The sequence below is a fragment of the Salmo trutta genome, chromosome 37 (genome assembly GCF_901001165.1).
Source record: "Salmo trutta chromosome 37, fSalTru1.1, whole genome shotgun sequence".
NCBI lineage: Eukaryota > Metazoa > Chordata > Actinopteri > Salmoniformes > Salmonidae > Salmo > Salmo trutta.
In genome coordinates, this window is record NC_042993.1 from 18,110,472 (window position 1) to 18,137,347 (window position 26,876).

Genomic DNA, 26,876 nt, shown 5'->3' on the forward strand with positions numbered 1-26,876 from the left:
CAACTTTTATGTGACTTGTTAAGTAAATTTGTACTCCTGAACGTATTTATGGCTTTCCATAACAAAGGGGTTGAAAACTTTGACTCAAGACATTTCAGCATTTCATTTTCTATTAATTTGTTAAAAAATCTAAATTCAGAATTCCACTTTGACATTATAGAGTTATTGTGTGTGTAGACCAGTGACACAAAATCTCAATCTAATCTATATTAAATTCAGGCTGAAATAGTCAAGTGTTGTGAAAGGCACTGCATGTGGTGCGGACTTACCTAATTATAACCTTATAAACATTTATATCTGAGATAAACATGGTTGATAACATTGTTGTTGACAGTTGTTGAAAGAAATGGAATAGGAGGTGTGAATGGTGTCCACAATAAGTGGATGTTTCTCATCAGAATCAGATCTCTATCGATGATAAACAAGATATGAGAAACCAGAGTGGGTGTCTGTGATCTTATCTCCAAGGTGCAGGCATTGTGCAGTCAATTTGCACCAAAGATTATTCATTGGAAATGTGTTTGAAAAAGTACTAAACTGTTCTTTCCCCACCCTCTATTTCAACAGGCGCTTCAAACCAAGGTCATTCCTGATTTTTTAGAATGATTACCGATTCATGTAGGTGTGAAGTAATGTATATTTCCCTTTCAGACCACTCGGACTTAACTATGATGTTTGATGCCGGAAAAGATCATAGACGTTAACCACATCCTCGGATTTTGCCGTTAAGTTCAAGTCATTTTTTTATTAAGTTAAAAAAACTCAGCAGCTGTCAATGAACTATTCATATCCAAAATCATCTGCTTAACCTAATTGATTGCTCAAATTATGAATTGATCTTGAATTATATGTTTCGTTCAGTTAATGTTGCTCATCTTGAAAAAAAGGAAATTGAACTAAATATTCTTGTAGCAGTTTATCAAGTGTGGATGTTTTTGAAGTTATACATTTGAAGGTTGTTTAGGGACAGTTTCTGTGTTTGTATTTAACCGAGGTATGGCGCGTGTTCTTATCAGGTGTGAAATCAACAGAGCTGTTTTTAGAGCGAAAGTAGCAGCTGCTTTGTATGCAACCACAGCTACTGAGCCATCTCAGCAAGCTCAGGTTATCTTCAGAGATGTTATCTCACTAGGTAGGCCAAATCCTGTTTTCAATGTTCACACGCACACACTGGCTTCGCCAATAGAGGGCATACTGAGCTGGTGTTTAACAAGTGCATCATGACAGTTCTGAACCTTGTGTCAGTCAATTACAGCAAGACGCTCTGGATGCTAACAACATATGGAAATCTTTATCATGTTCTATAGTTGCTGACCATGACTGAAATATATATAAATAAATAAACAAATCAAAATATATTTTATATTTGAGATTCTTCAAAGTAGCCATCATTGCCTTAATTACAGCTAAAATCAAATATATTTTGATTTGTTTAACACTTTTTTGGTTACTACATGATTCCATATGTTATTTTATAGTTTTGATGTCTTCACCATTATTCTACAATGTAGAAAATTGTCAAAATAAAGAAAAACTCTTGAGTAGGTGTGTCCAAACCTTTGACTGCTATTGTAAGTATTCAGACTAGAGGTCGACCGATTATGATTTTTCAACGCCGATACCGATTACAGACAGAAGAGGACTGGCCACCCCTCATAGCCTGGTTCCTCTCTAGGTTTCTTCCTAGGTTCTGGCCTTTCTAGGGAGTTTTTCCGAGCCACCGTGCTTCTACACATGCATTGCTTGCTGTTTGGGGTTTTAAGCTGTGTTTCTGTACAGCACTTTGAGATATCAGCTGATGTAAGAAGGGCTTTATAAATACATTTGATTTGATTATTGGAGGACCAAAAAGAACGATTAAATCGGCCGATTTTTAAAATATATATACAGTTGTATTCAGAAGTTTACATACACCTTAGCCAAATACATTTAAACTCAGTTTTTCACAATTTCTGACATTTCATCCTAGTAAAAATTCCCTGTCTTAGGCCAGTTAGGATCACCACTTTAATCTAAGAATGTGAAATGTCAGAATAAAAGTAGAGAGAATGATTTAGTTCAGCTTTTATTTCTTTCATCACATTCCCAGTGGGTCAGAAGTTTACATACACTCCATTAGTATTTGGTAGCATTGCCTTTAAATTGTTTAACTTGGGTGAAATGTTTCGGGTAGCCTTCCACAAGCTTCCCACAATAAGTTGGGTGAATTTTGGCCCATTCCTCCTGACAGAGCTGGTGTAACTGAGTCAGGTTTGTAGGCCTTCTTACTCTCACACGCTTTTTTAGTTCTGCCCACACATTTTCTATAGGATTAAGGTCAGGGTGTTGTGATGGCCACTCCAATACCTTGACTTTGTTGTCCTTAAGCCATTTCGCCACAACTTTGGAAGTATGCTTGGGGTCATTGTCCATTTGGAAGGCCCATTAGCGACCAAGCTTTAACTTCCTGACTGAAGTTAAATGTCTTGAGATGTTGCTTCAATATATACACAGAATTTTCCTACCTCATGATGCCATCTATTTTGTGAAGTGCACCAGTCCCTCCTGCAGCAAAGCACCCCCACAACATGATGCTGCCACCCCCGTGCTTCAAGGTTGGGATGGTGTTCTTCGGCTTGCAAGCTTCCCCATTTTTCCTCCAAACATAACGATGGTCGTTATGGCCAAACAGTTCTATTTTTGTTTCACCAGACCAAAGGACATTTCTCCAAAAAGTACGATCTTTGTCCCCATGTGCAGTTCCAAACCGTAGTCTAGCTTTTTTATGGCGGTTTTGGAGCAGTGGCTTCTTCCTTGCTGAGCAGCCTTTCATGTTATGTCGATATAGGACTCGTTTTACTGTGTATATAGATGCTTTTGTACCTGTTTCCTCCAGCATCTTCACTAGGTGCTTTGCTGTTGTTCTGGGATTCATTTGCACTTTTCGCACCAAAGATTGTTCATTTCTAGGAGACAGAACGTGTCTCCTTCTTGAGCGGTATGACGGCTGCGTTGTTCCATGCTGTTTATACTTGCGTACTATTGTTTGTACAGATGAATGTGGTACCTTCAGGCGTTTGGAAATTGCTCCCAAGGATGAACCAGACTTGTGGAGGTCTACAATATTTTTTCTGAGGTCTTGGCTGATTTCTTTTCATTTTCCCATGATGTCAAGCAAAGAGGCACTGAGTTTGAAGGTAGGCCTTGAAATACATCCACAGGTACACCTCCAACTGACTCAAATGATGTCAATTAGACAATCAGAAGCTTCTAAGCCATGACATAATTTTCTGGAATTTACCAAGCTGTTCAAAGGCACAGTCAACTTAGTGTATGTAAACTTCTGACCCACTGGAATGGTGATACAGTGAATTATAAGTGAAATAATCTGTCTGTAAACAATTGTTGAAAAATGACTTGTCTCATGCACAAAGTAGATGTCCTAACCGACTTGCCAAAACTATAGTTTGTTAACAAGAAATTTGTAGGGTGGTTGAAAATGAGTTTTAATGACTCCAACCTAAGTGTATGTAAACTTCCGACTTCAACTGTATATATATATATATATATATTTGTAATAATGACAATTACAACAATACTGAATGAACAATGAACACTTATTTTTAACTTAATATAATACATAAATAAAATCTATTTAGTCTCAAATAAATAATGAAACATGCTGAATTTGTTTTAAATAATGCAAAAACACAGTGTTGGAGAAGAAAGTAAAAGTGCAATATGTGCCATGTAAAAAAGCTAATGTTTAATTTCCTTGCTCAGAACATGTGAAAGCTGGTGGTTCAATATTCCCAGTTCTTCAACATTCCCAATTAAGAAGTTTTAGGTTGTAGTTATTATAGGAATTATGACGCGTCAACTATTTCTATACTATTTGTGTTTCATATACCTTTGACTATTGGATGTTCTAATAGGCACTTTAGTATTGCCAGCCTAATCTCAGGAGTTGATAGGCTTGAAGTCATAAACAGCGCTGTGCTTCAAGCATTGCTAAGAGCTGCTGGCAAAGGCAGTGAAGTTTGAATGAATACTTACGAGCCTGCTGCTGCCTACCACCGCTCAGTCAGACTGCTCTATCAAATATCAAATCATAGACTTAATTATAATATAATAAACACAGAGATACGAGCCTTTGGTCATTAATATGGTCAAATCCGGAAACTATCATTTCGAAAACAAAATGTTTATTCTTTCAGTGAAATACAGAACCGTTCCGTATTTTATCGAATGGTGGCAACCCTATGTCTAAATATTGCTGTTACATTGCACAACCTTCAATGTTATGTCATAATTATGTACAATTCTGGCAAATTAGTTTGCAACGAGCCAGGCGGCCCAAATTGTTGCATATACCCTGGTTCTGCGTGCAATGAACGTAAGAGAAGTGACACATTTGGCACATTTGGCTTCCAGTTGAAGCTCGCATCTGCTACAAGACCATGGTGCTTGCCTACGGAGCTGTGAGGGGAACGGCACCTCCGTACCTTCAGGCTCTGAGCAGGCCCTACACCCAAACAAGGGCTCTGCGTTCATCCACCTCTGGCCTGCTGGCCCCCCTACCTCTGCGGAAGCACAGTTCCCGCTCAGCCCAGTCAAAACTGTTCGCTGCTCTGGCACCCCAATGGTGGAACAAGCTCCCTCACGACGCCAGGACAGAGGAGTCAATCACCACCTTCCGGAGACACCTGAAACCCCACCTCTTTAAGGAATACCTGGGATAGGATATAGTAATCCCTCTAACCCCCCCTCCCCCCCAAAAAAATATATAGATGTACTATTGTAAAGTGGTTGTTCCACTGGATATCATAAGGTGAATGCACCAATTTGTAAGTCGCTCTGGATAAGAGCGTCTGCTAAATGACGTAAATGTAAATGTAACATTTTCCCTAGTTAATATTGCTGCTAACATGAATTTCTTTTAACTAAAATTACAGGTTTAAAAAAATATACTTCTGTGTATTGATTTTAAGAAAGTCATGGATGTTTATGGCTAGGTACCTTCATGCAACAATTGTGCTTTTTTCGCAAATGCACTTTTGTTAAATCATCCCCCATTTGGCGAAGTAGGCTGTGATTCGATGATAAATTAACAGGCACCGCATTGATTATATGCAACTCAAACGACGACCGTTACAAAACCACCCACCAAAGGACCAAGCAGCGGAGGAAGGAGCAGCAGCAGAGCTACTTGGAGTCATGGACATGGGAGGAGATCCTGGATGGTAAAGGACCATGGCACCAGGCTGGGGAGTACAAGCGCCCGAAGGAGGAGCTGGAGGAAGCTAAAAGGGAACGACGAAGGTATGAGGCATTATATCCTCCATTTCAGGAGGAGAGGAGGCAGCCCCAAAAAAACATTTTGGGGGGGCACACGGGTAGTTTGGCTGGGCCAGGGGTGAGCCCTAAGCCAACTCCCCATGCTTATTATGAGGAGCGTTTGGCGTGGAGAGCACCGTGCTATGCGGAAGTGCGCACGGTCTCGCCCATCCGCACGCACAGTCCGGTGCGGTCTATACCAGCCCCCCACAAGTGCCGTGCTAGAGTGGGTGTCCAGCCAGGAAGGAGTATGCCTGCTCAGTACATCTGGCCACCAGTACGTCTCCTAGGCCCAGGCTACCCTGCGCCTGCTCTACGCACGGCAGCCATCATTCCTCAGCACAGCCCAGTTCGCCCTGTGCCAGCACTCCGCCCGTGCAGGGCTACAGTGACAACTCAGCCAGGACGGGTTGTGCAGGCTGTGCGCTCCAGACCTCCAGTGCGTCTTCAAGACCCAGTGTATCCTGTTCCTGCTCCTCGCACTAGCCCTGTGGTGCATGTTACTGTTCTGGCGCCTCCAAAGCCAGCCCCACGCATCAGGCCTCTAGTGCGCCTGCCCAGTCCAGTACGTCCTGTTCCTGCTCCTCACACTAGCCCTGAGGGTGCCTCCAAAACCAGCCCCACGCATCAGGCCTTTAGTGCGCCTACCCAGTCCAGTACGTCCTGTTCCTGTTCCTTGCACTAGCCCTGAGGAGCGTGTCAATAGTCTGGCGCCTCCTAAGCCAGCCCCACGCATCAGGCCTTCAGTGCGCAGTCCCCGTCCAGAGCTTCCGGCGACAGTTCCCCGTCCAGAGCTTCCGGCGACAGTTCCACGTCCAGAGCTTCCGGCGACAGTTCCCCGTCCAGTGCTTCCGGCGATGTCCTACAGTCCGGAACCGACAGAGACGGCCCACAGTCTGGAGCCTGCAGAGACGGCCCACAGTCTGGAGCCTGCAGAGACGGCCCACAATCTGAGGTCTCCAGCGACGCACCACAGTCCGAGGTCTCCAGCGACGCACCTCAGCCCAGAGCCTTCAGCAGTGGTCTACAGCCCTGAGCCTTCAGCGGGGTTGGGCAGGTTAGATTGGGGACTAAGGCTGGGGCCAGAGCCACCTCCGTAGTTGGAGGATTGGGGGGGGGGTGTAGAACGGGAGCCGTCGTTGATGGTGGCCACCCTCCCTTCCCTCCCTTTAAGTTCGGGGGTTTATTTTTGTGGGGTTTTTGTTTTGAGGTGCATTCGCGGTCTGCACCTTTTGGGGGGGGGGGGTTTGGTTTTGGTAGGACCTCCAATTAGAGGCAGCTGGTTGTTGTTGCCTCTAATTGGAGGCCATATTTAGTTGGGTTAATTTTCTCTTGTGTTTTGTGGGTGGTTGTTCCTAGTATAGTCTGTGCACCTTACTGGGCTGTTTTTGTCATTTGTTTTGTTCAAGTGTTTTTTCTTCAATAAAGTAAAGAAGATGATAAATATACCCGCTGCATTTTGGTCCACTCCTTACGACGACCGTTACAATCCGTTTTATCTGCTTCTGCCTCTCCTCAGTGCACTGAGCTCTCTTTCAACTGGAAATGTTTCCTACAATGTTAAGGGTTTCATCAGCATGTGTGAACTCCATTATCTGTGTTCCCTTCCATACCCGCAGTACTGTTGGGAATTGGAGTTGAGAGTTCATTCATTTTTACTCCTGTGACTGTCTGATCGGAATGAATTGCTGCCGGTTTTCCCTCAGCCTAGCAGACAGGTCCCAGACTAATATAATGGACTGGCCCTGGACCTTAATCTCCTTTCCCCTCAGAATGTTGACTTTGGTCTGATAGTTCCACCGTTTAAAGATTACCATGCGAGGGTGTTTAGCGTTCTTGTGCTTCACGCTGATCCGATGGCATTGCTGAAGATCCTGTGGTGATCCATCCAAGCCAAGCAGCTCCGACATCAGTTTGATCACGTAGCTGGAAAGGTCTCCTTTTTCCTCATCCTCCGATAAGGACAGTATTGTCATATGATTTTGTCTCGCTCTGTTTTCTAGCTGAGCCAGTTAATCTTTTAAAGTTTGCACCTTTCTTTCCAGAAGGCCAAGTTTGTTGTCTTGTTCATCCATGCAAAATTGTGTAAAAATGTTAACTTGGCACAATCCTCTGGCTTTGTGTTCCTTTATTTTCATTATCTATATTCAGCTTACACAAAACTGTCTGGCTGGCTCAACCCCAAAAAATACCTTGTTGTCAGTGATATTGTCATATGTGTGAAGTTGTGGTTTTATATCGCCAAGCAGGCCTGTCAACAGGATGAGGTAAACAGCTATCTATCTGTGTGTGTTTAGGTCACTGGGCTGTTTTAGACTGTAGCTACAGTCCCTGTAGTAGGTGAGCCTATTCTAACAGAACTAAGTATACCAAAGAACAGCTAATAATTTCTTCCTTTCAGGGCATTTCAGGGCCTTTCAGGGCCAGTTCCAGGCATAAGCTACATCTGCGGTCGCATTCAGAAAGCGTCACATCTGACAAAACCTGGCACCCTCCCTATGCTGGTCGTGGCAGCATCATGCTGTGGGGATGTTTTCAGCGGCAGGGACTGGGAGACAGGATGAGTCAAGATCGAGGGAAAAATGAACGGAACAAAGTACAGAGCGATCCTTGATGAAAAGCTGCACCAGACCGCTCAGGTTTTATTGTTCCCTTCCTGCCACAGCTTGGGGTGAAGGTTCACCTTCCAACAGGACAATGACCCTAAGCACACAACCAAGGCAACGCAGGAGTTTCTTTGGGACAAGTCTCAATGTCCTTGAGTGGCCCAGCCAGAGCCCGGACTTGAACCCGATTGAACATCTCTGGAGACACCTGAAAATAGCTGTGCAGGAACGCTCCCTTTCCAACCTGACATGCTGTAGCTTGAGAGGATCTGCAGAGAAGAATGGGAGAAACTCCCCAAATACAGGTGTGCCAAGTTTGTAGCGTCTTACCCAAGTATACTCGAGGCTGTAATCACTCCCAAAGTACTTCAACAAAGCACTGAGTAAAGGGTCTGAATATTTATTTAAGTTTTTGATTTTTAATACATTTGCAACAAAAAAAAAAACATTGCTTTGTCATTTTGGGGTATTGTGTGTAGATTGAAGAAGAAAAAACCCCAATTTAATCCACTTTTGAATAAGGCTGTAACGTAACAAAATGTGAAAAAAGTCAAGGGGTCTGAATACTTTCTGTATATATATATATATATATATATATGGTTTAGGAACTCTGGTCTCAACTTAATATTGAGAGTAAGAATACAGCAGGTACAATTTTTAAATTTGGTTAGGCATCAGCAGTTTTTCTCTTGTTATGTCAATCACTGACAATCACTCAATTAGCCATGTCAGCTACCAATTTTTGGATAGTTAGTCTAGCCAGCTATCTAAACTTGTAGTAATCATGGCCGAATACCGACCGGGCATGCAGGGCACTTGCCCAGGGGCTCTGACCTCCAGGGGGCCCCCATAGGTTTTCTTAGTTATTCTCACTCAGATATCATATTAGCATGGCATAAGTCATTACAAAATGTGTAGAATTTCAGGAAATTTGCTTTAGAATGCACTTTTCTTCTCTCTTCCCCATGGCAAAAAAAGGGCTCCATGTTGAGTAGAATTTCAAGAAATGTGTTATAAAATTGAAACGTTTTCTCTCTGCCCAATGGCAAAATAGCAGAACTTGCAACATTTTCTTCACACACCATAGCAGAATGTTTAGAATTGCATGAAATTAACTTTAAAAAAAAAAATGGCTCCATGTTTTGGGGGCCACTAAAATGTTTTGTTGTGAGGTTTGGGGCCCTCCAACTAAATCTCACTTAGGGCCCCCAAAATGCTAGAGCCAGCCCTGTATTGTTTTACTGTAGGTATTTACTGGCTCACTTCAATAAAAAAAGGTTGGTTTAAGGTTGGTGTTTGCTTCTGTGCAGAGCGCTGTTTAAAGTATTAAATATCATAGCAGGTAAAGCAGACGAATGTGTTATAATCTAAATGTCTTCTGCATCCCGATTATAATGATCAATATAAAACATGTTACAGTACTGCAGTGAATCACATTAGGATGACATTTTGTGTACACATTGTAAGGCACCAGCAGTGTCACTCTTTGTGGTGAGATAGGTTGCTAACAGGAGTAAGAGATATTGGTCTGTGGTGGCACCATCATTCACATATTCTCTAGCACTGACACATGGGAACATAGAGAAAACATCCAGGTCACTGAGTAAATCTTGATTACATTATCTTAGAAGTACCTTAATTTGAATAATTTGCCTCATGCAGGAGGGGATAAAGTTACTGTAATACATTTATTTACATAGAATCAAAAAGTATTACTGTATTTACATATGTGTGCTAGCAGATTTATAATATATTTTAAAAGAAAAGATAACTTTGCATAATGTGCCAAAAACTTCAAACAAACATTCAAATAGACATACTGTACTAGACAAAATGCTATACAAAGGAAAATTAAATGGTTTGTGGAATTTATAGTGATTGGGTTGATTTCTGTAAAAATCAACGCCCTGATGGGAAACTCTGAGATGAGCAACAATTTCCTGACTTCGCCATGCACCTGGATCAGAGCATATTATTTTTGGATGATTGTATTTGACACTGGATTTGGTATTTACATATGTATCGGAATGAACACTACATGTGATGTCAGATGTATTTGTCTTTACAGTTAAGTTGCTGTTCCCACGGCAGTAGACCTCTCATCCATGCTAGTGGTCTGTGAGTAAATAGATCCTGTCCTCGAGGCTCTGAAGTCCCAGGGCAGGTAGTACTTCATGAACTGACACATCCTGCAGGGAGCCTTGTTTATCAGTCTTATGAGAGGCCTTCTAAACTTCTGCCCCACAAACACATAGAGGATGGGATTCAGGCAGCTATGGGAGTAGGCCATGGCCTCTGTGATCTGTAGAGTGAGTCTGATGGCTTTGCTACTCTCACAGCTTGAGTAGACCTCACTTAACTCCAAGGCCTTGAAAAATGACGTCATGTTGTACGGAGTCCAGCAGCAGAAAAACACCACAGTCACAATGAGAATGAGTCTGATGGCCTGCTTTTTGGAGGATGGAGCACTGAGCAGCCTTCTCACTATCTGTGTGTAGCAGAACCCCATGATGATGAGGGGGATTAGCAGACCAAATATGATCATTTTGAAAAGGGCAAAAATTCCCCAAGAGTGTCCATCATAGACGGGGTGACAATTTTCTTTCTCGTTGTTTTTCTCCACTTTAAGAAACAGTGCCTCAGGAAACGAGGCCAGGAATCCAGCCAACCAGGTCACGATGGCAGCGATGGCCCCGTACTTCCGTGTTCTGGCTCTCATGGCATACACAGCATGGACTATGGCCAGGTACCTGTCCACACTCATCAGGGTGATGAAGAAGATGCCACTGTAGAAGCCAACGTGGTAGGCGCTGAGGACCACTTTGCACATGACGTCACCAAACACCCACTGGTGTCTAGCGTGGTGGGCCAGGAAAGGCAAGGAGCAGACCAGGAGCAGGTCAGCCAAGGCCAGGTTCAGGAGACACACGTCGGTCATGCTACGTAGTCTCACCCTCAGCAGTATGACCCACAGGACCAGAACGTTCCCCAGAAACCCCAGGATGAAGAAGAGAGAGTACAGCACTGGCAGGAAGCTGGCTCCGTGTGCATTGTACTTGCAAACGCCATCGTCATAGTTATTGTAGTCATATGTGGTTACTTCAAATGCGTCTGCAAAATGTGTACTGTAAAAGATCAGACAAGGAGAATGAACCAAGCAGCAATGATAAGAATGAACATTCTTAAAGCCACAATCTGAAAGTTGTGCTTATTATCAAAATGTGGTCCACCAACAGCAATATTTACAGTACAATGGAGTAAATGCAAATAGTATTTTATTTCTATGAGCAACATTTCATTTTTTTAAACATGATTGGAAGATTGGGGCAGAAATCTTGTAACACCAATTGCACTCTTTCCTCAAAATGTGTGTTTCTAAAAGTCAAGACATTTTAGACCTCAACTTACCCATATGCATAACTGGATTAGTTCTCATATGAGTAACTGGATGAGTTCTCATATGCGTAACTGGATTAGTTCTCATATGAGTAACTGGATGAGTTCTCATATGCGTAACTGGATGAGTTCTCATATGCATAACTGGATGAGTTCTCATTTCATAACTGGATGAGTTCTCATATGCATAACTGGATGAGTTCTCATATGCATAACTGGATGAGTTCTCATATGCATAACTGGATGAGTTCTTATATGCATAACTGGATGAGTTCTCATATGCATAACTGGATGAGTTCTTATATGCATAACTGGATAAGTTCTCATATGAGTAACTGGATGAGTTCCCATATGCGTAACTGGATGAGTTCTCATATGCATAACTGAATGAGTTCTCATATGCATAACTGGATGAGTTCTCATATGAGTAACTGGATGAGTTCTCATATGCGTAACTGGATGAGTTCTCATATGCGTAACTGGATGAGTTCTCATATGCATAACTGGATGAGTTCTCATATGCATTACTGGATGAGTTCTCATATGAGTAACTGGATGAGTTCTCATATGCGTAACTGGATGAGTTCTCATTCTCAACACTCACAGTGCTGAAGGGAATGGTTGTGGTGTTCCCCCTGAAATTCATTACCAATGATTTGAGCTTCTCAATTACAGGCGCATGTATCAATTGGCCCATTTTGTACAGTATAACATATGACATTACATTATTTACAGTAAGGATGTAATTATTATAAGTTACTATCGATCACTGCCCGCACCTGCCCACCCGACCAGCATCACTACTCTGGACGGCTCTGACTTAGAATACGTGGACAACTACAAATACCTGGGTGTCTGGTTAGACTGTAAACTCTCCTTCCAGACTCACATTAAGCATCTCCAATCCAAAATTAAATCTAGAATCGGCTTCCTATATCGCAACAAAGCATCCTTCACTCACGCTGCCAAACATACCCTCGTAAAACTGACCATCCTACCGATCCTCAACTTCGGTGATGTCATCTATAAAATAGCCTCCAACACTCTACTCAACAAACTGGATGCTGTCTATCACAGTGCCATCCGTTTTGTCACCAAAGCCCCATACACTACCCACCATTGTGACCTGTACGCTCTCGTTGGTTGGCCCTCGCTTCATACTCGTCGCCAAACCCACTGGCTACAGGTTATCTACAAGTCTCTGCTAGGTAAAGCCCCGCCTTATCTCAGCTCACTGGTCACCATAGCAACACCCACTCGTAGCATTCGCTCCAGCAGGTATATCTCACTGGTCACCCCCAAAGCCAATTCTTCATTTGGCCGCCTTTCCTTCCAGTTCTCTGCTGCCAATGACTGGAATGAACTGCAAAAATCTCTGAAGCTGGAGACTCATATCTCCCTCACTAGCTTTAAGCACCAGCTGTCAGAGCAGCTCACAGATCACTGCACCTGTACATAGCCCATCTGTCAACAGCCCATCTATCTACCTACCTCATCCCCATACTGTATGTATTTATTTATCTTGAGTTCTTTTATTTATCTTGCTCCTTTGCACCCCAGTATCTCTACTTGCACATTCATCTTCTGCACATCTAACATTCCAGTGTTTAATTGCTATATTGTAATTACTTCGCCACCATGGCCTATTTATTGCCATAACTTACCTCATTTGCACTCACTGTATATAGACTTTTTGTTTTCTTTTGTTCTACTGTATTTTTGACTGTATGTTTTGTTTATTCCATGTGTAACTCTGTGTTGTTGTATGTGTCGAATTGCTACGCTTTATCTTGGCCAGGTCGCAGTTGCAAATGAGAACTTGTTCTCAACTAGCCTACCTGGTTAAATAAAGGTGAAATAAATAAATAAATAAAATTAGGATAAATGTATTAATTGATGATACTATTAATATTCAAATAGAGCTATTTGTAAAATAAAAAATATAAAGTCCCACCTTGCCGTGGTGTGAACAGGATATCCAGTGATATTCATCCCTGAAATAAAATGTCAAAAATTACCACTGAAATTGTTTTGATTATTCATTGCTAATTACAGGACTGCAACTCATTTTATGAAAGTTGCTAATAAACGTACGTTTAAAAAATAAATAAATAACTTGAATGTTATTAGGCTGAAATCTGCAGAGACACTATGTTGAAGATTCAAGATACTGTACAACACTATGCACAGCAGAGTAACTTTTGCAAAGCATCCTGTAGCCAACCCTCACATACAGTAAGCATAATATACTCACTGTTAAACTGGGTTGAGTTGTCTGCCTGAGGGTTATACACTCTGGTGTAACAGTTAAGGGAACTTATGTCTGCAGTTTTCTTTTCTCCAACACGTGTCTTTGGTGGGGGTAGATGTGGCCAAACAATACTGCATAGCTGAGTGCAGATTTAAATCCAAAAGGAATGCTTTTGTACCTGCACATCCCTGTGCATCATGAATGCTTGGACCACTACAGGAAGCTGGAGGAATCCATGCTGCAGGTTTAGTTTATTGAACACTGTGGACCCTTTTTTAAGATCATTAATGTATTATCTTATTTGAACAGAGTGTCACTTCTCCCAAAAGCTTGATCTGTGCTGCAGACATGTTCACCACAAAGCAGGATATCCTGTAGAAGACACATACTCATAGTCTTGCTCAGGCAACTAACTTTACTGAGAAGTGGTTAGCTAGACACTTTGAAATAATATTGCGTCATGACTGAGAGATGCATTAGTTCTAGCATCATTGCTAGCATTCAATTTTCAAAACATAGTGACTGCTGTCTTTTTGTGACTGCTGTCTTTGAACAATTGAAATAAATTCTATGATGACTAGATTGATATGTGAGTTTTCTGGATTAAAACAATTCTAAGTAAACCTACTGTAAAGAAGATTTGAACCTATTGATATAGCAGGATTGTTGTCTGTCTCATCTTTGAATTTAGCATCTTCAACTGAATAAAATATATTGTGGAGCAGACTGGAGTATAGGGGTGTACAGCAGCAGCAGAAAATGACAACACAATGCAGAACAAATATGTTTGAGCACAACAAAATTCACAGGTTGATTTATTGAGAAAACCCTCCAGAAAGGAACACAAATACCTACTCAGCCAACAAAAGTTCAAAATAATCCAAAAGGTCAAATTCCTGACTCGAAGTCCAAGTTCAAGTTAATACCAAAACAGGTCCTCAATCAAAGGACGGTCAAAATTCGATCAAAATAATATTTGGCCAGAAAATGTAGCCAATGAGTATCCAGACAGCCACAGGCCATCCAGCAGCAGTCCTCTGGCCACAACCCTGCCCCTAGGTATGTTTTAATGTTATAACAAATATGTGTGCATACAATAAGAATAAAAGTTGAAATAATCTCTATGCAAAACATATTGATATTATGCTATAGCAACATTTTGTGCAGGCCTGTACTGTACATGAAATAAGTACATGGGTAATCAAAACATAAACAGCCCATCACCCTTAAACAAATAGTCAGAGCTCATCAAAATACATTTAAAGTTAAATATTATACAGTTACACTTAATTTATATGCAAGTCTGTGTTCAGAAGAATACTTCATTATTCCATACGAACAGAAATTGGTCTTCTGCTCAATGAAAATGCATCAAACAGGTTTTCGGCAGTGAAAGTACTGTCTTTCATCAGTACAATCACACAGGTGTGTTAGAAGTCTCATTTTCTGATCCTCTGCTGCTCACCATTGCATGTTTGCTGAGCTTTTTACACAGCGGATATCTAGAGAGCGCAGTGCCCAAACACTTTCTGAATTTCTCTCCTACAAAAGCGTAGATGACTGGGTTGACACAGCAGTGAGCCAGCGCTATAGTCTCTGTCACCTCCATAGCTCTATCAAGCTGTGTTGAAGCCTCACAGCTATTCCCAATGTCAAACATCTGAAGGGTCCGGAGGAAAACCACAATGTTGTAAGGGACCCAGGAGACTACAAACATACCCACGATGGCGAATATCAGTTTCATGGCCCTGTCTTTTTTGGAGTTCCTTAACCTCTGTAGTACAGTGAGAATACTGATGTAACAAAAAACCACTATGGGCAGACATAGGACGAGCCCCACTCCGTTTTCACCAAAGTTCCGTAACAACTTCCATGTCTTCTCTGTGTCCTCTGGGTAAATCCGCTGGCAACTTGAACCAATGTCCTCGTCATCCTCCCACACTACTGCTGCGAAGATAGCTTCAGGGAGAGCAGCGCCGATGGACGCTACCCAGACGATGATGCTCGCCAGCGCTCCATAGCGCAACGTCCTGGCCCTCATGGCGGTCACGGCGTGAACGATGGCCAGGTAGCGATCCACACTCATCATGGTCACAAATAGGATGCTGCTGTACAATCCCACCTGGTAGACACCAGCCATGATCTTACACGGACTGTCACCTTCAAACTCATGACCCTGGGCGTGGTAGGCCCAGAGAGGCAGGGAGAGGGCAAGGAGCAGGTCAGATAGGGCTAGGTTCAGCAAACAGATGTCTGTCATGGTCTTCAGTTTCATGTACTTGAGGAGGACCCAGAGCACCAGACTGTTGCCTGTCAGACCCAGGGTGAACACCAGGTAGAAGAGAATGGGCTGGTAGTTGGACCCTTGGGTTAGACTGGTACCAGTGCTACAGGGGCTGATCATGTTGCCATAGTAGTCATCGCCACTGTAATCGTCTGTGCTGGTGGCCTCGGTTGTGTTCATCTTACTGAGAAAAAAGGATGGTGTGAATTGTTAGTTAACAATCAATGCTGTATTGTGTGCATCCTATTGTCATAGCCCTAGTAGTAATTTAATAGGATCTCTATGTTATAAACCCTCAAAGTTCCAGAATGGGGTTAAAATGGCAGCTATAGTGGTCAAGGAGAAATCCAAAGCAGTCTAATTGGAATGAATGGCAGTAGAGGCATAATCCTGATTTTACATATGTGGAAATGTGTCACGACTTCCACCGAAGTCGGTTCCTCTCCTTGTTCGGACGGCGTTTGGCGGTCGGCATCACCAGTCTTCTAGCCATCGTCGATCCACTTTTCATTTTCCATTTGTTTTGTCTTGTTTTCCTACACACCTGGTTCTCATTTCCCTCATTAAGTGTTGTGTATTTAACACTCTGTTCCCCCCATGTCTTTGTGTGGAATCGTTTGTTTGTAAGTGCTTGTGCACATGTTTACTGGTGCGCGTCGGGTTTTGTACCTATGTCGGTTATTTCTTTATGCCATTGGTTTTGAAATTAAACTGCTTCGGCTATTACCTAGTTCTGCTCTCCTGCGTCTGACTTCACTGCCACCAGTTACGTACCCCTTAGAAAATGTAATATCAGAAACACATGTGATATTACAAATTGTGTAATATAATTATTGTCTACCTAAAATATGAACATATAAATACAGTTTATACGGGTTTTATGTCAAGTTTCTGTATAAATAGCCTCTAAAATACACTGAGACCAGCCACCCGGACGGCTGATGAAACTGAGGAGTATTTCTGTCTGTAATAAAGCCCTTTTATAGGGAAAAACTCATTCTGATTGGCTGAGCCTAGCTCCCCAGTGGGTGGTCCTGGCTCTCAAGTGGGTGGGCCTATGCCCTCTAAGGCCCACCCATGGCTGCGCCCCTGCCCAGTCATGTGATATCCATAGATTAGGGTCGAACAAATTTATTTAAATTGACCGATTTCCTTATATGAACTGTAACTCAGTAAAATCATTGAAGTTGTTGCATGTTGCATTTATCTTTTTGTTCAGTATGTATGTAAACAGACCATAAATGTCACTATAGAGGGTGGTGTGGAAAGCCCAGTACATCACTGTGGCCGAGCTCCCTGCCATCCAGGACCTCAATATGAGGCAATGTGAAAGGAAGGCCCAGAAAATTGTTAGACTCCAGCCACCCAAGCCTTAGACTCTTCTTTCTCCTTTCGGCACACCAAGTGGTACCGGAGCACCACGTCTGACACCAACAGGCTCCGGAACAGCTTCTATCCCCCAAGCCATAAGACCGCTAAATAGCTAACAAAATGGCTACACAGACTACTTGCATTGACCCTTTTATTTTATTTACATTTTTGCAGTGACTCTACACACTCACTCACACACACTCACACTGACTCTCCAACACAAGCACACACACCATTTGCTCACAAACACAAATCAAATCAAATCAAATCAAATCAAAATCAAATCAAATCAAATTTATTTATATAGCCCTTCGTACATCAGCTGAAATCACACATATAACACACACACACATTCATACCCACTCTACACACATGCACACACACTCACATAAAATCGTCATATACACTGCTGCTACTCTGTTTATCATATATCCTAATGCCTAGTCACCTTACCCCTATACATACATGTATCTACCTCTACCACTCCAGTATACCTGCACATTGTATATTGTATATATTATTGGCTCTGATCCTGTATATAGCTTACTTACTCTCTCGTGTTCTTCTTATTTCTATTTCTCGTGTGTTTTTGTTCTACTTTACTTCATGTTATAGTACTGCTGGTATCGATTACTGCATTGTTGGGGAATAGCTTGCAAGAAAGGCATTTCACTGTACTTGTGCACGTGACAATAAAACTTGAAACAGTTTTTGTTTTCTTGGAAAGGAGTGCTATTATATGATACAATATCAGTACTGCATTTACAACGTGTCTAAGACCTATCATCAACTGATATCAGCCAGTGTATGGATGTGGATTGACTGCATTGTTTGAATAGAATTTGAAAAATGTATGGAATCATTCTTCTAAAACTGTCTGGCTAGCTAGCTAACAAACATACAGTGCAGAAACATTCTTCAAATTCATTATTTTACACAATACCTTATCACCCCTGACCAAAATGGCTGACTTTTATCCCATTATTAGAAGGTTAATGTTCATTCTAGTATTCTAGTTCCTAATTCTATGCCTTTTGTTCTGAATGGTTACCTGCACACTGCCAGAGATTATAAAATTGTATGTTACTTTAAATGTTAACGCTATTATTTGTCACTCATCCTCCTACATACACCATTATGGCATCATACTTGTATTACTTAACACTTTAACAACATGTCATCTATCAGTTTCCATGGTAACTGTGTTTTAACTAATGATTCTTTAAAATAAATTACAATGGTTTCAAATGAATCACAGAGTGTAATGATAAACTTTAAAACATTATGATGACTGATATGAAGAGAAATGTGTAATTCGAAACAACCTGTGGGAATTAACCTAATTTACATACTTGATGGAGATTACAAAGAAACAGCCCCTTAGAATACATCTTCGGAAATCTTATGTCTAACAACAAGGCATTTATTAAGCTGAAAACTGACATTTATTTGGTTCAAAGAACAACAGCTACAAAGCCTTGACACACTCATTGTTAATTTTAAAAGATATTGCCCCGTAGGGCCATATTAATGTACTAATACAATGTCTTCTTTAATATATATATATATATATATAAAAATTTAATTTACATTTTCAAAACCATACTTTTTCCCTCAGAATGTATGCATTGACAAATCCCCAAAAATTATACAAGCACAGAACTGTAAATGGATCTAAAGACTATTTCTACATCCTCTTTAATCCTAAACCAGAATCAAACCACAACCCATATGATCTCACACATCACCCACCACCACCTGCTAAACACTGACACCCCCTATTGACAGACCCCATTTTGTAGTTCCTGTGAGGCTAACACCCCTTCACAGACTGTCTGTGCCTGCGTGTATGTTTGTAGGCCATATGTCTATAAGCAGGTTATGATTAAGTGAAAATATATGTTATTTACCCCAATCTCTTCTTTTCTGATGTACAGATTGAATGCTGTAACCCTCTCTCTGGTGATAACGTATGTGCTGGTTGAAACAGTCTGGCCGGGAAACTACTCTTAGGTTTTCTCTACTCTATTCTTTTGTACCAATGATTGAAACTTTTTTCTAGTAAGGTGTGCTCTAGATAACTATTTTCTTTGCATTGCTGCATTGAGCAGGCTGAGGTGTGACTGTGGGTTTCCTGTAATGGCCCTATAACTAAATGTCTGGGAATGAGTGTGGGTGAGGGAAACACCATCAAACATACAGATATTTGTCACGTATGTAGATGCTGCTTTGACCTGCTTTTCAGATGGAAAGATAGAAATGAAAAATTAATAGAGTACATAACATTTTAAAAGGTGCATTCTGTAACATTCATACGTGGAAGTAGTCCTTGTGTGGGTTATGTCTGTAGTAGTAGAAGGAGGTTGAGGTTTAGAGAGGTAGGCTTGTAACCGAAGGGTTGCCGGTTTGAATCTCAGGGCTGATGGGGAAATCTGGTAGGAGTGTGCCAGCAACCACAGAGTTGCTGACATCAGAAACTCATGTGCTGCCTGCTGCCGTTGTGCCCTTGAGCAAGTCAGTTAATATTTTACACGATTTAAGGGCACTGCTCTGGGCTTTTTCCAGCCTCTTGTGCTTATCTTGAGTGTAGTCTGGCCCAGGAGTGTGAAGGTGAACGGAAAGGCACTGGAGCAACGAACCGCCCTTGCTGTCTCTGCCTAGCCGGTTCCCCTCTCTCCACTGGGATTCTCTGCCTCTAACCCTATTACAGGGGCTGAGTCACTGGCTTATTGGTGTTCTTCCATGCCGTCCCTAGGAGGGGTGCATCACTTGAGTGGGTTGAATCACTGACGTGGTCTTCCTGTCTGGGTTGGCGCCCCCCCTTGGGTTGTGCCGTGGCGGAGATCTTTGTGGGCTATACTCGGCCTTGTCTCATGATGGTAAGTTGGTGGTTGAAGATATCCTTCTAGTGGTGTCGGGGCTGTGCTTTGGCAAAGTGGGTGGGGTTATATCCTTCCTGTTTGGCCCTGTCCGGGGGTATCGTCGGATGGGGCCACAGTGTCCCCTGACCCCTCCTGTCTCAGCCTCCAGTATTTATGCTGCAGTAGTTTATGTGTTGGGGGGCTAGGGTCAGTCTGTTATATCTGGAGTATTTCTCCTGTCTTATCTGGTGTCCTGTGTGAATTTAAGTATGCTCTCTCTAATTCTCTCTTTCTCTCTTTCTTTCTTTCTTTCTCTCTCTCGGAGGACCTGAGCCCTAGGACCATGCCTCAGGACTACCTGACATGATGACTCCTTGCTGTCCCCAGTCCACCTGGCCGTGCTGCTCCTCCAGTTTCAACTGTTCTGCCTGCAGCTATGGAACCCTGACCTGTTCACCGGACATGCTACCTGTTCCAGACCTGCTGTTTTCAACTCTCTAGAGACAGCAGGAGCGGTAGAGATACTCTCAATGATCGGCTATGAAAAGCCAACTGACATTTACTCTTGAGGTGCTGACTTGTTGCACCCTCGACAACTGTGATTATTATTATTTGACCATGCTGGTCATTTATGAACATTTGAACATCTTGGCCATGTTCTGTTATAATCTCCACCCGGCACAGCCAGAAGAGGACTGGCCACCCCTCATAGCCTGGTTCCTCTCTAGGTTTCTTCCTAGGTTTTGGCCTTTCTAGGGAGTTTTTCCTAGCCACCGTGCTTCTACACCTGTATTGCTTGCTGTTTGGGGTTTTAGGCTGGGTTTCTGTACAGCACTTTGAGATATCAGCTGATGTAAGAAGGGCTATATAAATGAATTTGATATGATTTGATTATGCGTTTCCAAGAAATATTAGTTCTACAATGCTATTTTTGTGGTTTTAACGAGAAGTGGCTGGCCGTTGACTTACTTGACACTTCTGAGTCTCACTTCCTTATTTCATGTAAGCTATGTCAAGGCTATATCCCTGTGTTGTTTTAGTTGTTTTGGTGTGAAGTGATGTCTCTCTGTGCATGTAGACCAAGCTGAATAAGTCAACATCAAGTAAAGGTACAGAGGGAAATGTCACCGAACAAGACTTTATTGAGATTTTCTAAATGCCCATTACATACAGAATACCGTATACCATTAACAAACTATCAAAAGTGTGGTTTGAAATAAAAAAGAAACATGTTATTGAAAAAAATGAAGACAAGGTAATCACAAATCCTATACAGTCATGTACATGGTATATAGTACGTAACATAGCATTGTTAAGTGGCATTGGTTTCATGCCACATCCTATTGTGTTGTCTATTTACAAACCAGCAGTCTCAGCTTTTTTATTTGTGTATATTTTTTAAACAGACAGCAGTGTAGTGACCCTTTTTAGTCCCCCCCAAAAAACGCAGCGTAGCGTTGTGGTTAGCTTGTTAAAAGGCAGATACCCCAGTCAGGTTTTTGTCACATTTTTAGATGAAAAACCTGTAATATACAAATATAACTATATGTACAGTGCATTCGGAAAGTATTCAGACCCCTTGACTTTTTCCAAATTTTGTTACATTACAGTCTTATTCTAAAATTGATTCAATTGTTTTTTCCCCTCATCAATCTACACACAATACCCAATAATGACAAAGCAAAAACTGCTTTTTATTGCAAAACAAATACTAAAAGAAATGAAATATCACATTTACAGAAGTATTCAGACCCTTTACTCAGTACTTTGTTGATGAACCTTTGGCAGCGATTACAGCCTCGAGTCTTCTTGGGTATAAAGCGACAAACTTGGCACACCTGTATTTGGGGAGTTTTTCCCATTTTTCTCTGAAGATCCTCTCAAACTCTGTCAGGTTGGATGTGGAGCGTTGCTGCACAGCTATTTTCAGGTCTCTCCAGAGATGTTCAATCGGGTTCAAGTCCGGGTTCTGGCTGGGCCACTGAAGGACATTCAGAGACTTGTCCTGAAGCCACTGCTCCATTTCTTGGCTGTGTGCTTACGGTTGTTGTCCTGTTGGAAGGTGAACCTTCGCACCAGTCTGAGGTCCTGAGCGCTCTGGAGCATGTTTTCATCAAGGATCTCTCTGTACTCCGTTCATCTTTCCCTCGATCCTGACCAGTCTCCCACCCTGCCACTGAAAAACATCCCCACAACATGATGCCATCACTACCTTGTTTCCCCGTAGCGATGTTGCCAGGTTTCCTCCAGACGTGATGCTTGGCATTCAGGCCAAAGAGTTCAATCTTGGATTCATCAGACCAGAGAATATTGTTTCTCATGGTCTGAGAGTCTGTCATGTCACTTATACTGAGGAGAGGCTTCTGTCTGGCCACTCTACCATAAAGGCCTGATTGGTAGAGTGCTGCAGAGATGGTTGTCCTTCTGGAAGGTTCTTCCATTTCCACATAGGAACTCTGGAGCTCTGTCAGAGTGACAATCGGATTCTTGGTCACCTCTCTGACCAAGGCCCTTCTCCCCCGATTGCTCAGTTTGGCCAGGCGGCCAGCTCTAGGAAGAGTCTTGGTGGTTCCAAAGTTCTTCTATTTAAGAATGATGGAGCCACTGTTTTCTTCGGGAGCCTTCAATGCTGCAGAACTGTTTTGGTACCCTTCCCCAGATCTGTGCCTTGACGCAATCCTGTCCGACCTCATGGCTTGGTTTTTGCTCTGACATGCACTATCAACTGTGGGACCTTATATAGACAGATGTGTGCCTTTCCAAATCATGTCATATCAATTGAATTTACCACTGGTTGACTCCAATCAAGATGTAGAAACATCTCAAGGATGATCAATGGAAACAGGATGCACCTGAGCTCAATTTCAAGCAAAAGGTCTGACTATTTATGTAAATACTGTATTTCTGTTTTTATTTTTATAGATTGATGAGGAAAACATTTAATTTAATCAATTTTAGAATATGGCTGTAATGTAACACATTTTGGAAAAAGGAAAGGGGTCTGAATACTTTCTGAATGCACTGTACATACTGTCAATTTTTTAAAACTTTTTTCACACTTCACACAATACCATATGAGGACTCAACTAACACTTTAAAGGAATATATCAACAAAGGCATTGTAGCATGTAAAGATACAAAAGAGCAACGGATAACTACTTTATCTACTGTAAGCATAGATTCACAGCTAGGGTGCCCACACTTTCAAAGAAATCCTCCTTACATTTGTTTTTAGTTTTTCCTTACATCTTTTACTGTCTTTTCCCTTCTCAAAGTTTTTTATATTTGAATTGTGCTTGTATATAAGTCAATCTACAGCAATCTTGTAGATGTTATTTCAGAAGACTTGGAATAGACTGAGCTTTTTTGTTCAGGCAACTCACTAACATTAGGCCTGGCGAAGAACAATGGCATCCATTTTCTTAGTAACTTCAGGACAAGACTCGTGAATTTCTGCCCTACAAAGGCATAGATGATCGGATTCAAACAACAGTGTGTGAACGCTATCACCTCTGTCCACTGCATTGCCAGGTCTATGTTCTTGTGAGTTGTACAGTCCCCAAAATAGCTCTGTGCCTCCAGATAACGCAGGAGAATGACCACATTGTATGGAGTCCAAAAGCAGAAAAAGACCACTACTATGATGATTATCAGTTTGATTGCTTTGTGCTTTTTGGTGGTTTTGATATTGACTAACATCGGAACGATTCTGGAATAGCAGATCACCATGACGGAGAGAGGGAGAAGTAGACCCAAGACATTCATCTCTAAATAAGAAACCTGGCGCCACATGCTACCCTCTGGATACTCTGGTTTACATGTTGTAAGCCCAGACTCATTATTTACTTTTGTGAAGATGATTGTAGGCAGAGAGGCACAGAGACTGAGAGCCCACATGAACAGAGACAGAGTGACCCCTACTCTGACTGATCTGAGCCTGGCCATTTTGTGAGCGTGGACTATGACTACATAGCGATCCACTGTCAAGATCATCATGAAGAAGATGCTGCCATAAAACCCTAGCATGTACAGTCCGGTTACCAGTCGGCACATAAAGTCCCCCAGGAGCCACTCGGCTGCGGTGGCATAGTGGGACCAGAAAGGCAGGGAGATGACGAAGAAAAGGTCCGACAGAGCCAGATTGAGGAGACAGAGGTCTGTCATGCTTCTGGTCCTCCTACACTTCACCAGGACATAGACCACCAGGCCATTACCGATGAAGCCCACGATGAAGACCAGGCTGTACAATGTAGGCAGAAACACCCGTCCAAACTCCTTCACATTGGCATTGTTGCATGGCTGGCCCTCTGATGTATCTAACCCTTCTAAACCATCGTAGTAGGCGGAATAGTTATAATCTGTTGTTGGCTCCATATCCTTGTCTGTAGAAAGACAGAAATAGTATTGTTATTAGTCAAGGTGGTGTGCTTTCATTCAAAATAAACCTGAATAGTCAAAGTGGCAATCTGCAGTTCAAACAATAAAAAAGGAGCCACCCCGCCACTGTTTGGTTAAACAGCTGAGGGATGGGGCTGGAGAATGTAACCTACTAATTATAATAATAATCTTGGGGGGAGGTGCTTATATTAGTCCTGTTACACACTTGTGGGAATTTACTTGTTCAAGTTTGTAATGGAAATGTGTTTCTTGCATGTGAAGTTGGGGCGGCAGATAGCCTATTGGCTAGAGAGTTGGACTAGTAACTGGAAAGTTGAAAGATCAAATCCCCGAGCTGACAAGGTAAAAATCTGTCGTTCTGCCCCTGAACAAGGCAGTTAACCCACTGTTCCTATGCCGTCAGTGAAAATAAGAATTTGTTCTTAACTGACTTGCCTGGTTAAATAAAGGTAGAAAAAATATCCTAACTATCCTAAAATATCCTGATACACACACAGGGAGTGGGGTCACAGCCAGGGTCAACATTGTCCAGGGCCCCTGGAGCAATTGGGGTTAAGGGCACTGCGACAGATTTTTAACCTTGTTGGCTCCATATTCATGTACATACTGTAGCTATGGATGCTTTTTAACATGTTTTTAAGCTATACTGTGTTTGTTTACAATTACATTGTTTACAAACAATGGAGTGAAACAATCTTATATTTTAGATTTCTGTTGGTGTACAGTTTATATGAATGTAAATTATACTCTCTACAAATCAATGGTTATATATCATTAATTTAAATGTAAAAACAATCACAAATTTCCCCTTTAAATTGTTCCTTTCAAATATTATTGTTGTACTGAATATTCATCAAAACAAACAAAAAAACAAACACAAACAAACAAAAGAACAAGTAAACACACAAACACAAGCGTCATGCTCATTGGCAGCACAGGGGCAGATGCCCTCTTTCCTTATCCCTCAGATTTGTCCTGTTTTATAAAAATGCAAGCAATTTTTTTTTACATTTTGTTTGTTTGTTTCTCTGTAATAATACTAGCCACCTAGCAATTTTATGAAGTTGGGTTTAGCTAGTCCAGATAGGTTCCCAACCTCATAACAAGCTACCAAGAAGCCATTTCAGCCTATCAATCAGGTTAGAGTAGCTAGCTTGTCTAACTATCTTAGCTGGCATGCCTTCTGGCAAGGTTGGTAGATTACTAAATGTACTGAATAACACTCACATTCATTTACATATTTTACCCAGATTTTAGCAGAGAGGCATATTTAGTTTCTTATACAGGCTGATTACACAGATTATGGGGCTGCTCTGACACCTTCAGGTGCTTATAGGTGTTCACTACAAAGAAATCTAGAAAGTCATTGCCAGGGCTCTCTAACCCTGTTCCTGGAGAGCTACTGTAGGAGAGCTACTGTAGGTTTTCGCTCCAATCCTAATCTAGGGCACCTGATTCTAATAATTAGCTGGTGGATAAACTGAATCAGGTTAGTTACAACTAGGGTTGGATTGAAAACCTAAAGAAGGGTAGCTCTCCAGGAACAGGGTTGGAGAGTCCTGTAAGTAGTCTATAATTCATATTATATATATTAACAAAAGTGTATTTAAGTTGGGGCACAAATTAAGTACGGTAATCCAACGGCTATCTTTTTTAACTCTATTCATCACTTCAAGTAATTATGTAATTTTTGTTAATTTGTTAATGCTTAAAATGTCAAAAGCATAAATAATTGTTGTGTTACCTCTTAGAAATAGGTATAGATTCTATATCTTCAATAGGTTTCTAGATGTTGACAAAAAGTACTCACCAGGTATGATTAATGATCCATTAGCTCTTTGGTGTTTCTTCTCTGAGTCTCTTGAAGATGAATGTATTATCCTGTTGTACAATAGCCTATAGTACTGCTGCTGCATTCCTCCACCTCCCTTAGAAGGAGGTACTGTGAAAGTATTATAATGAAGTTGGGTTTGTTTCATACTGGTAATTTTAGACTCTGAGGTTTGGCTGTACACTCTTAGAAAAAAAAGGTGCTATCTAGAACCGGAAGGGTTCTTCGGCTGACCCCGTAGGAGAACCCTTTGAAGAACACGTTTTGGTTCCAGGTAGAACCCTTTTTGGTTCCAGGTAGAACCCTTTTTGTTCCAGGTAGAACCTTTTTAGGTTCCATGTAGAAAACTTTCCATATAGGGTTATACATGGAATACAAAAGGGTTCTACCTGGAACCAAAAAGAGTTCCACCTAGAACCAAAAAAACGTTATCCTATGTGGACTGCCAAAAAACACTTTTGGAACTATTTTTTTTATTTAATTCCATCCATTTTACATGATACGGCAAAAATAAGTCAGCATGAGGCACACCATGAAGAGTGAAGTATAGCGAAGTAACCTT

At 41.7% G+C, this 26,876-nt stretch overlaps 3 protein-coding genes across 3 annotated transcripts; all 3 read right to left on the reverse strand.

Annotated features, from left to right (window-relative positions):
• Positions 1–9,591: 9,591 nt before the first annotated feature.
• On the reverse strand, positions 9,592–14,279 carry LOC115176909 (C-C chemokine receptor type 5-like). Its single transcript, XM_029737295.1, has 3 exons — positions 13,573–14,279; positions 13,273–13,312; positions 9,592–11,047 (listed from the first exon to the last, which is right to left on the reverse strand). The coding sequence occupies exons 2-3, from the start codon at positions 13,308–13,310 to the stop codon at positions 9,991–9,993; spliced, it is 1,095 nt and encodes a 364-aa protein (XP_029593155.1). The 5' UTR covers positions 13,311–13,312; positions 13,573–14,279; the 3' UTR covers positions 9,592–9,990.
• A 74-nt stretch (positions 14,280–14,353) lies between these two features.
• Positions 14,354–19,440, reverse strand: LOC115176910 (C-C chemokine receptor type 4-like). Its single transcript, XM_029737296.1, has 2 exons — positions 19,135–19,440; positions 14,354–16,037 (listed from the first exon to the last, which is right to left on the reverse strand). Exon 2 carries the CDS (start codon positions 16,031–16,033, stop codon positions 14,987–14,989), a length of 1,047 nt encoding a protein of 348 aa, XP_029593156.1. The 5' UTR covers positions 16,034–16,037; positions 19,135–19,440; the 3' UTR covers positions 14,354–14,986.
• A 3,693-nt stretch (positions 19,441–23,133) lies between these two features.
• LOC115176945 (C-C chemokine receptor type 5) lies at positions 23,134–26,497 on the reverse strand. Its single transcript, XM_029737366.1, has 2 exons — positions 26,294–26,497; positions 23,134–24,467 (listed from the first exon to the last, which is right to left on the reverse strand). Exons 1-2 carry the CDS (start codon positions 26,460–26,462, stop codon positions 23,398–23,400), a joined length of 1,239 nt encoding a protein of 412 aa, XP_029593226.1. The 5' UTR covers positions 26,463–26,497; the 3' UTR covers positions 23,134–23,397.
• Positions 26,498–26,876: the final 379 nt, after the last annotated feature.

What these genes read in the sequence shown, in the direction of transcription:
- LOC115176945 (XM_029737366.1), bottom strand. Translation starts at nt 26,462, where the DNA reads ATGAAACAAACCCAACTTCATTATAATACTTTCACAGTACCTCCTTCT. An exon ending in TGGATCATTAATCATACCTG is followed by an intron (nt 24,468 to 26,293) that starts GTGAGTACTTTT and finishes GTCTTTCTACAG; the next exon opens with ACAAGGATATGGAGCCAACA.
- LOC115176910 (XM_029737296.1), bottom strand. Translation starts at nt 16,033, where the DNA reads ATGAACACAACCGAGGCCACCAGCACAGACGATTACAGTGGCGATGAC.
- LOC115176909 (XM_029737295.1), bottom strand. Translation starts at nt 13,310, where the DNA reads ATGAATATCACTGGATATCCTGTTCACACCACGGCAAG. An exon ending in CCTGTTCACACCACGGCAAG is followed by an intron (nt 11,048 to 13,272) that starts GTGGGACTTTAT and finishes GATCTTTTACAG; the next exon opens with TACACATTTTGCAGACGCAT.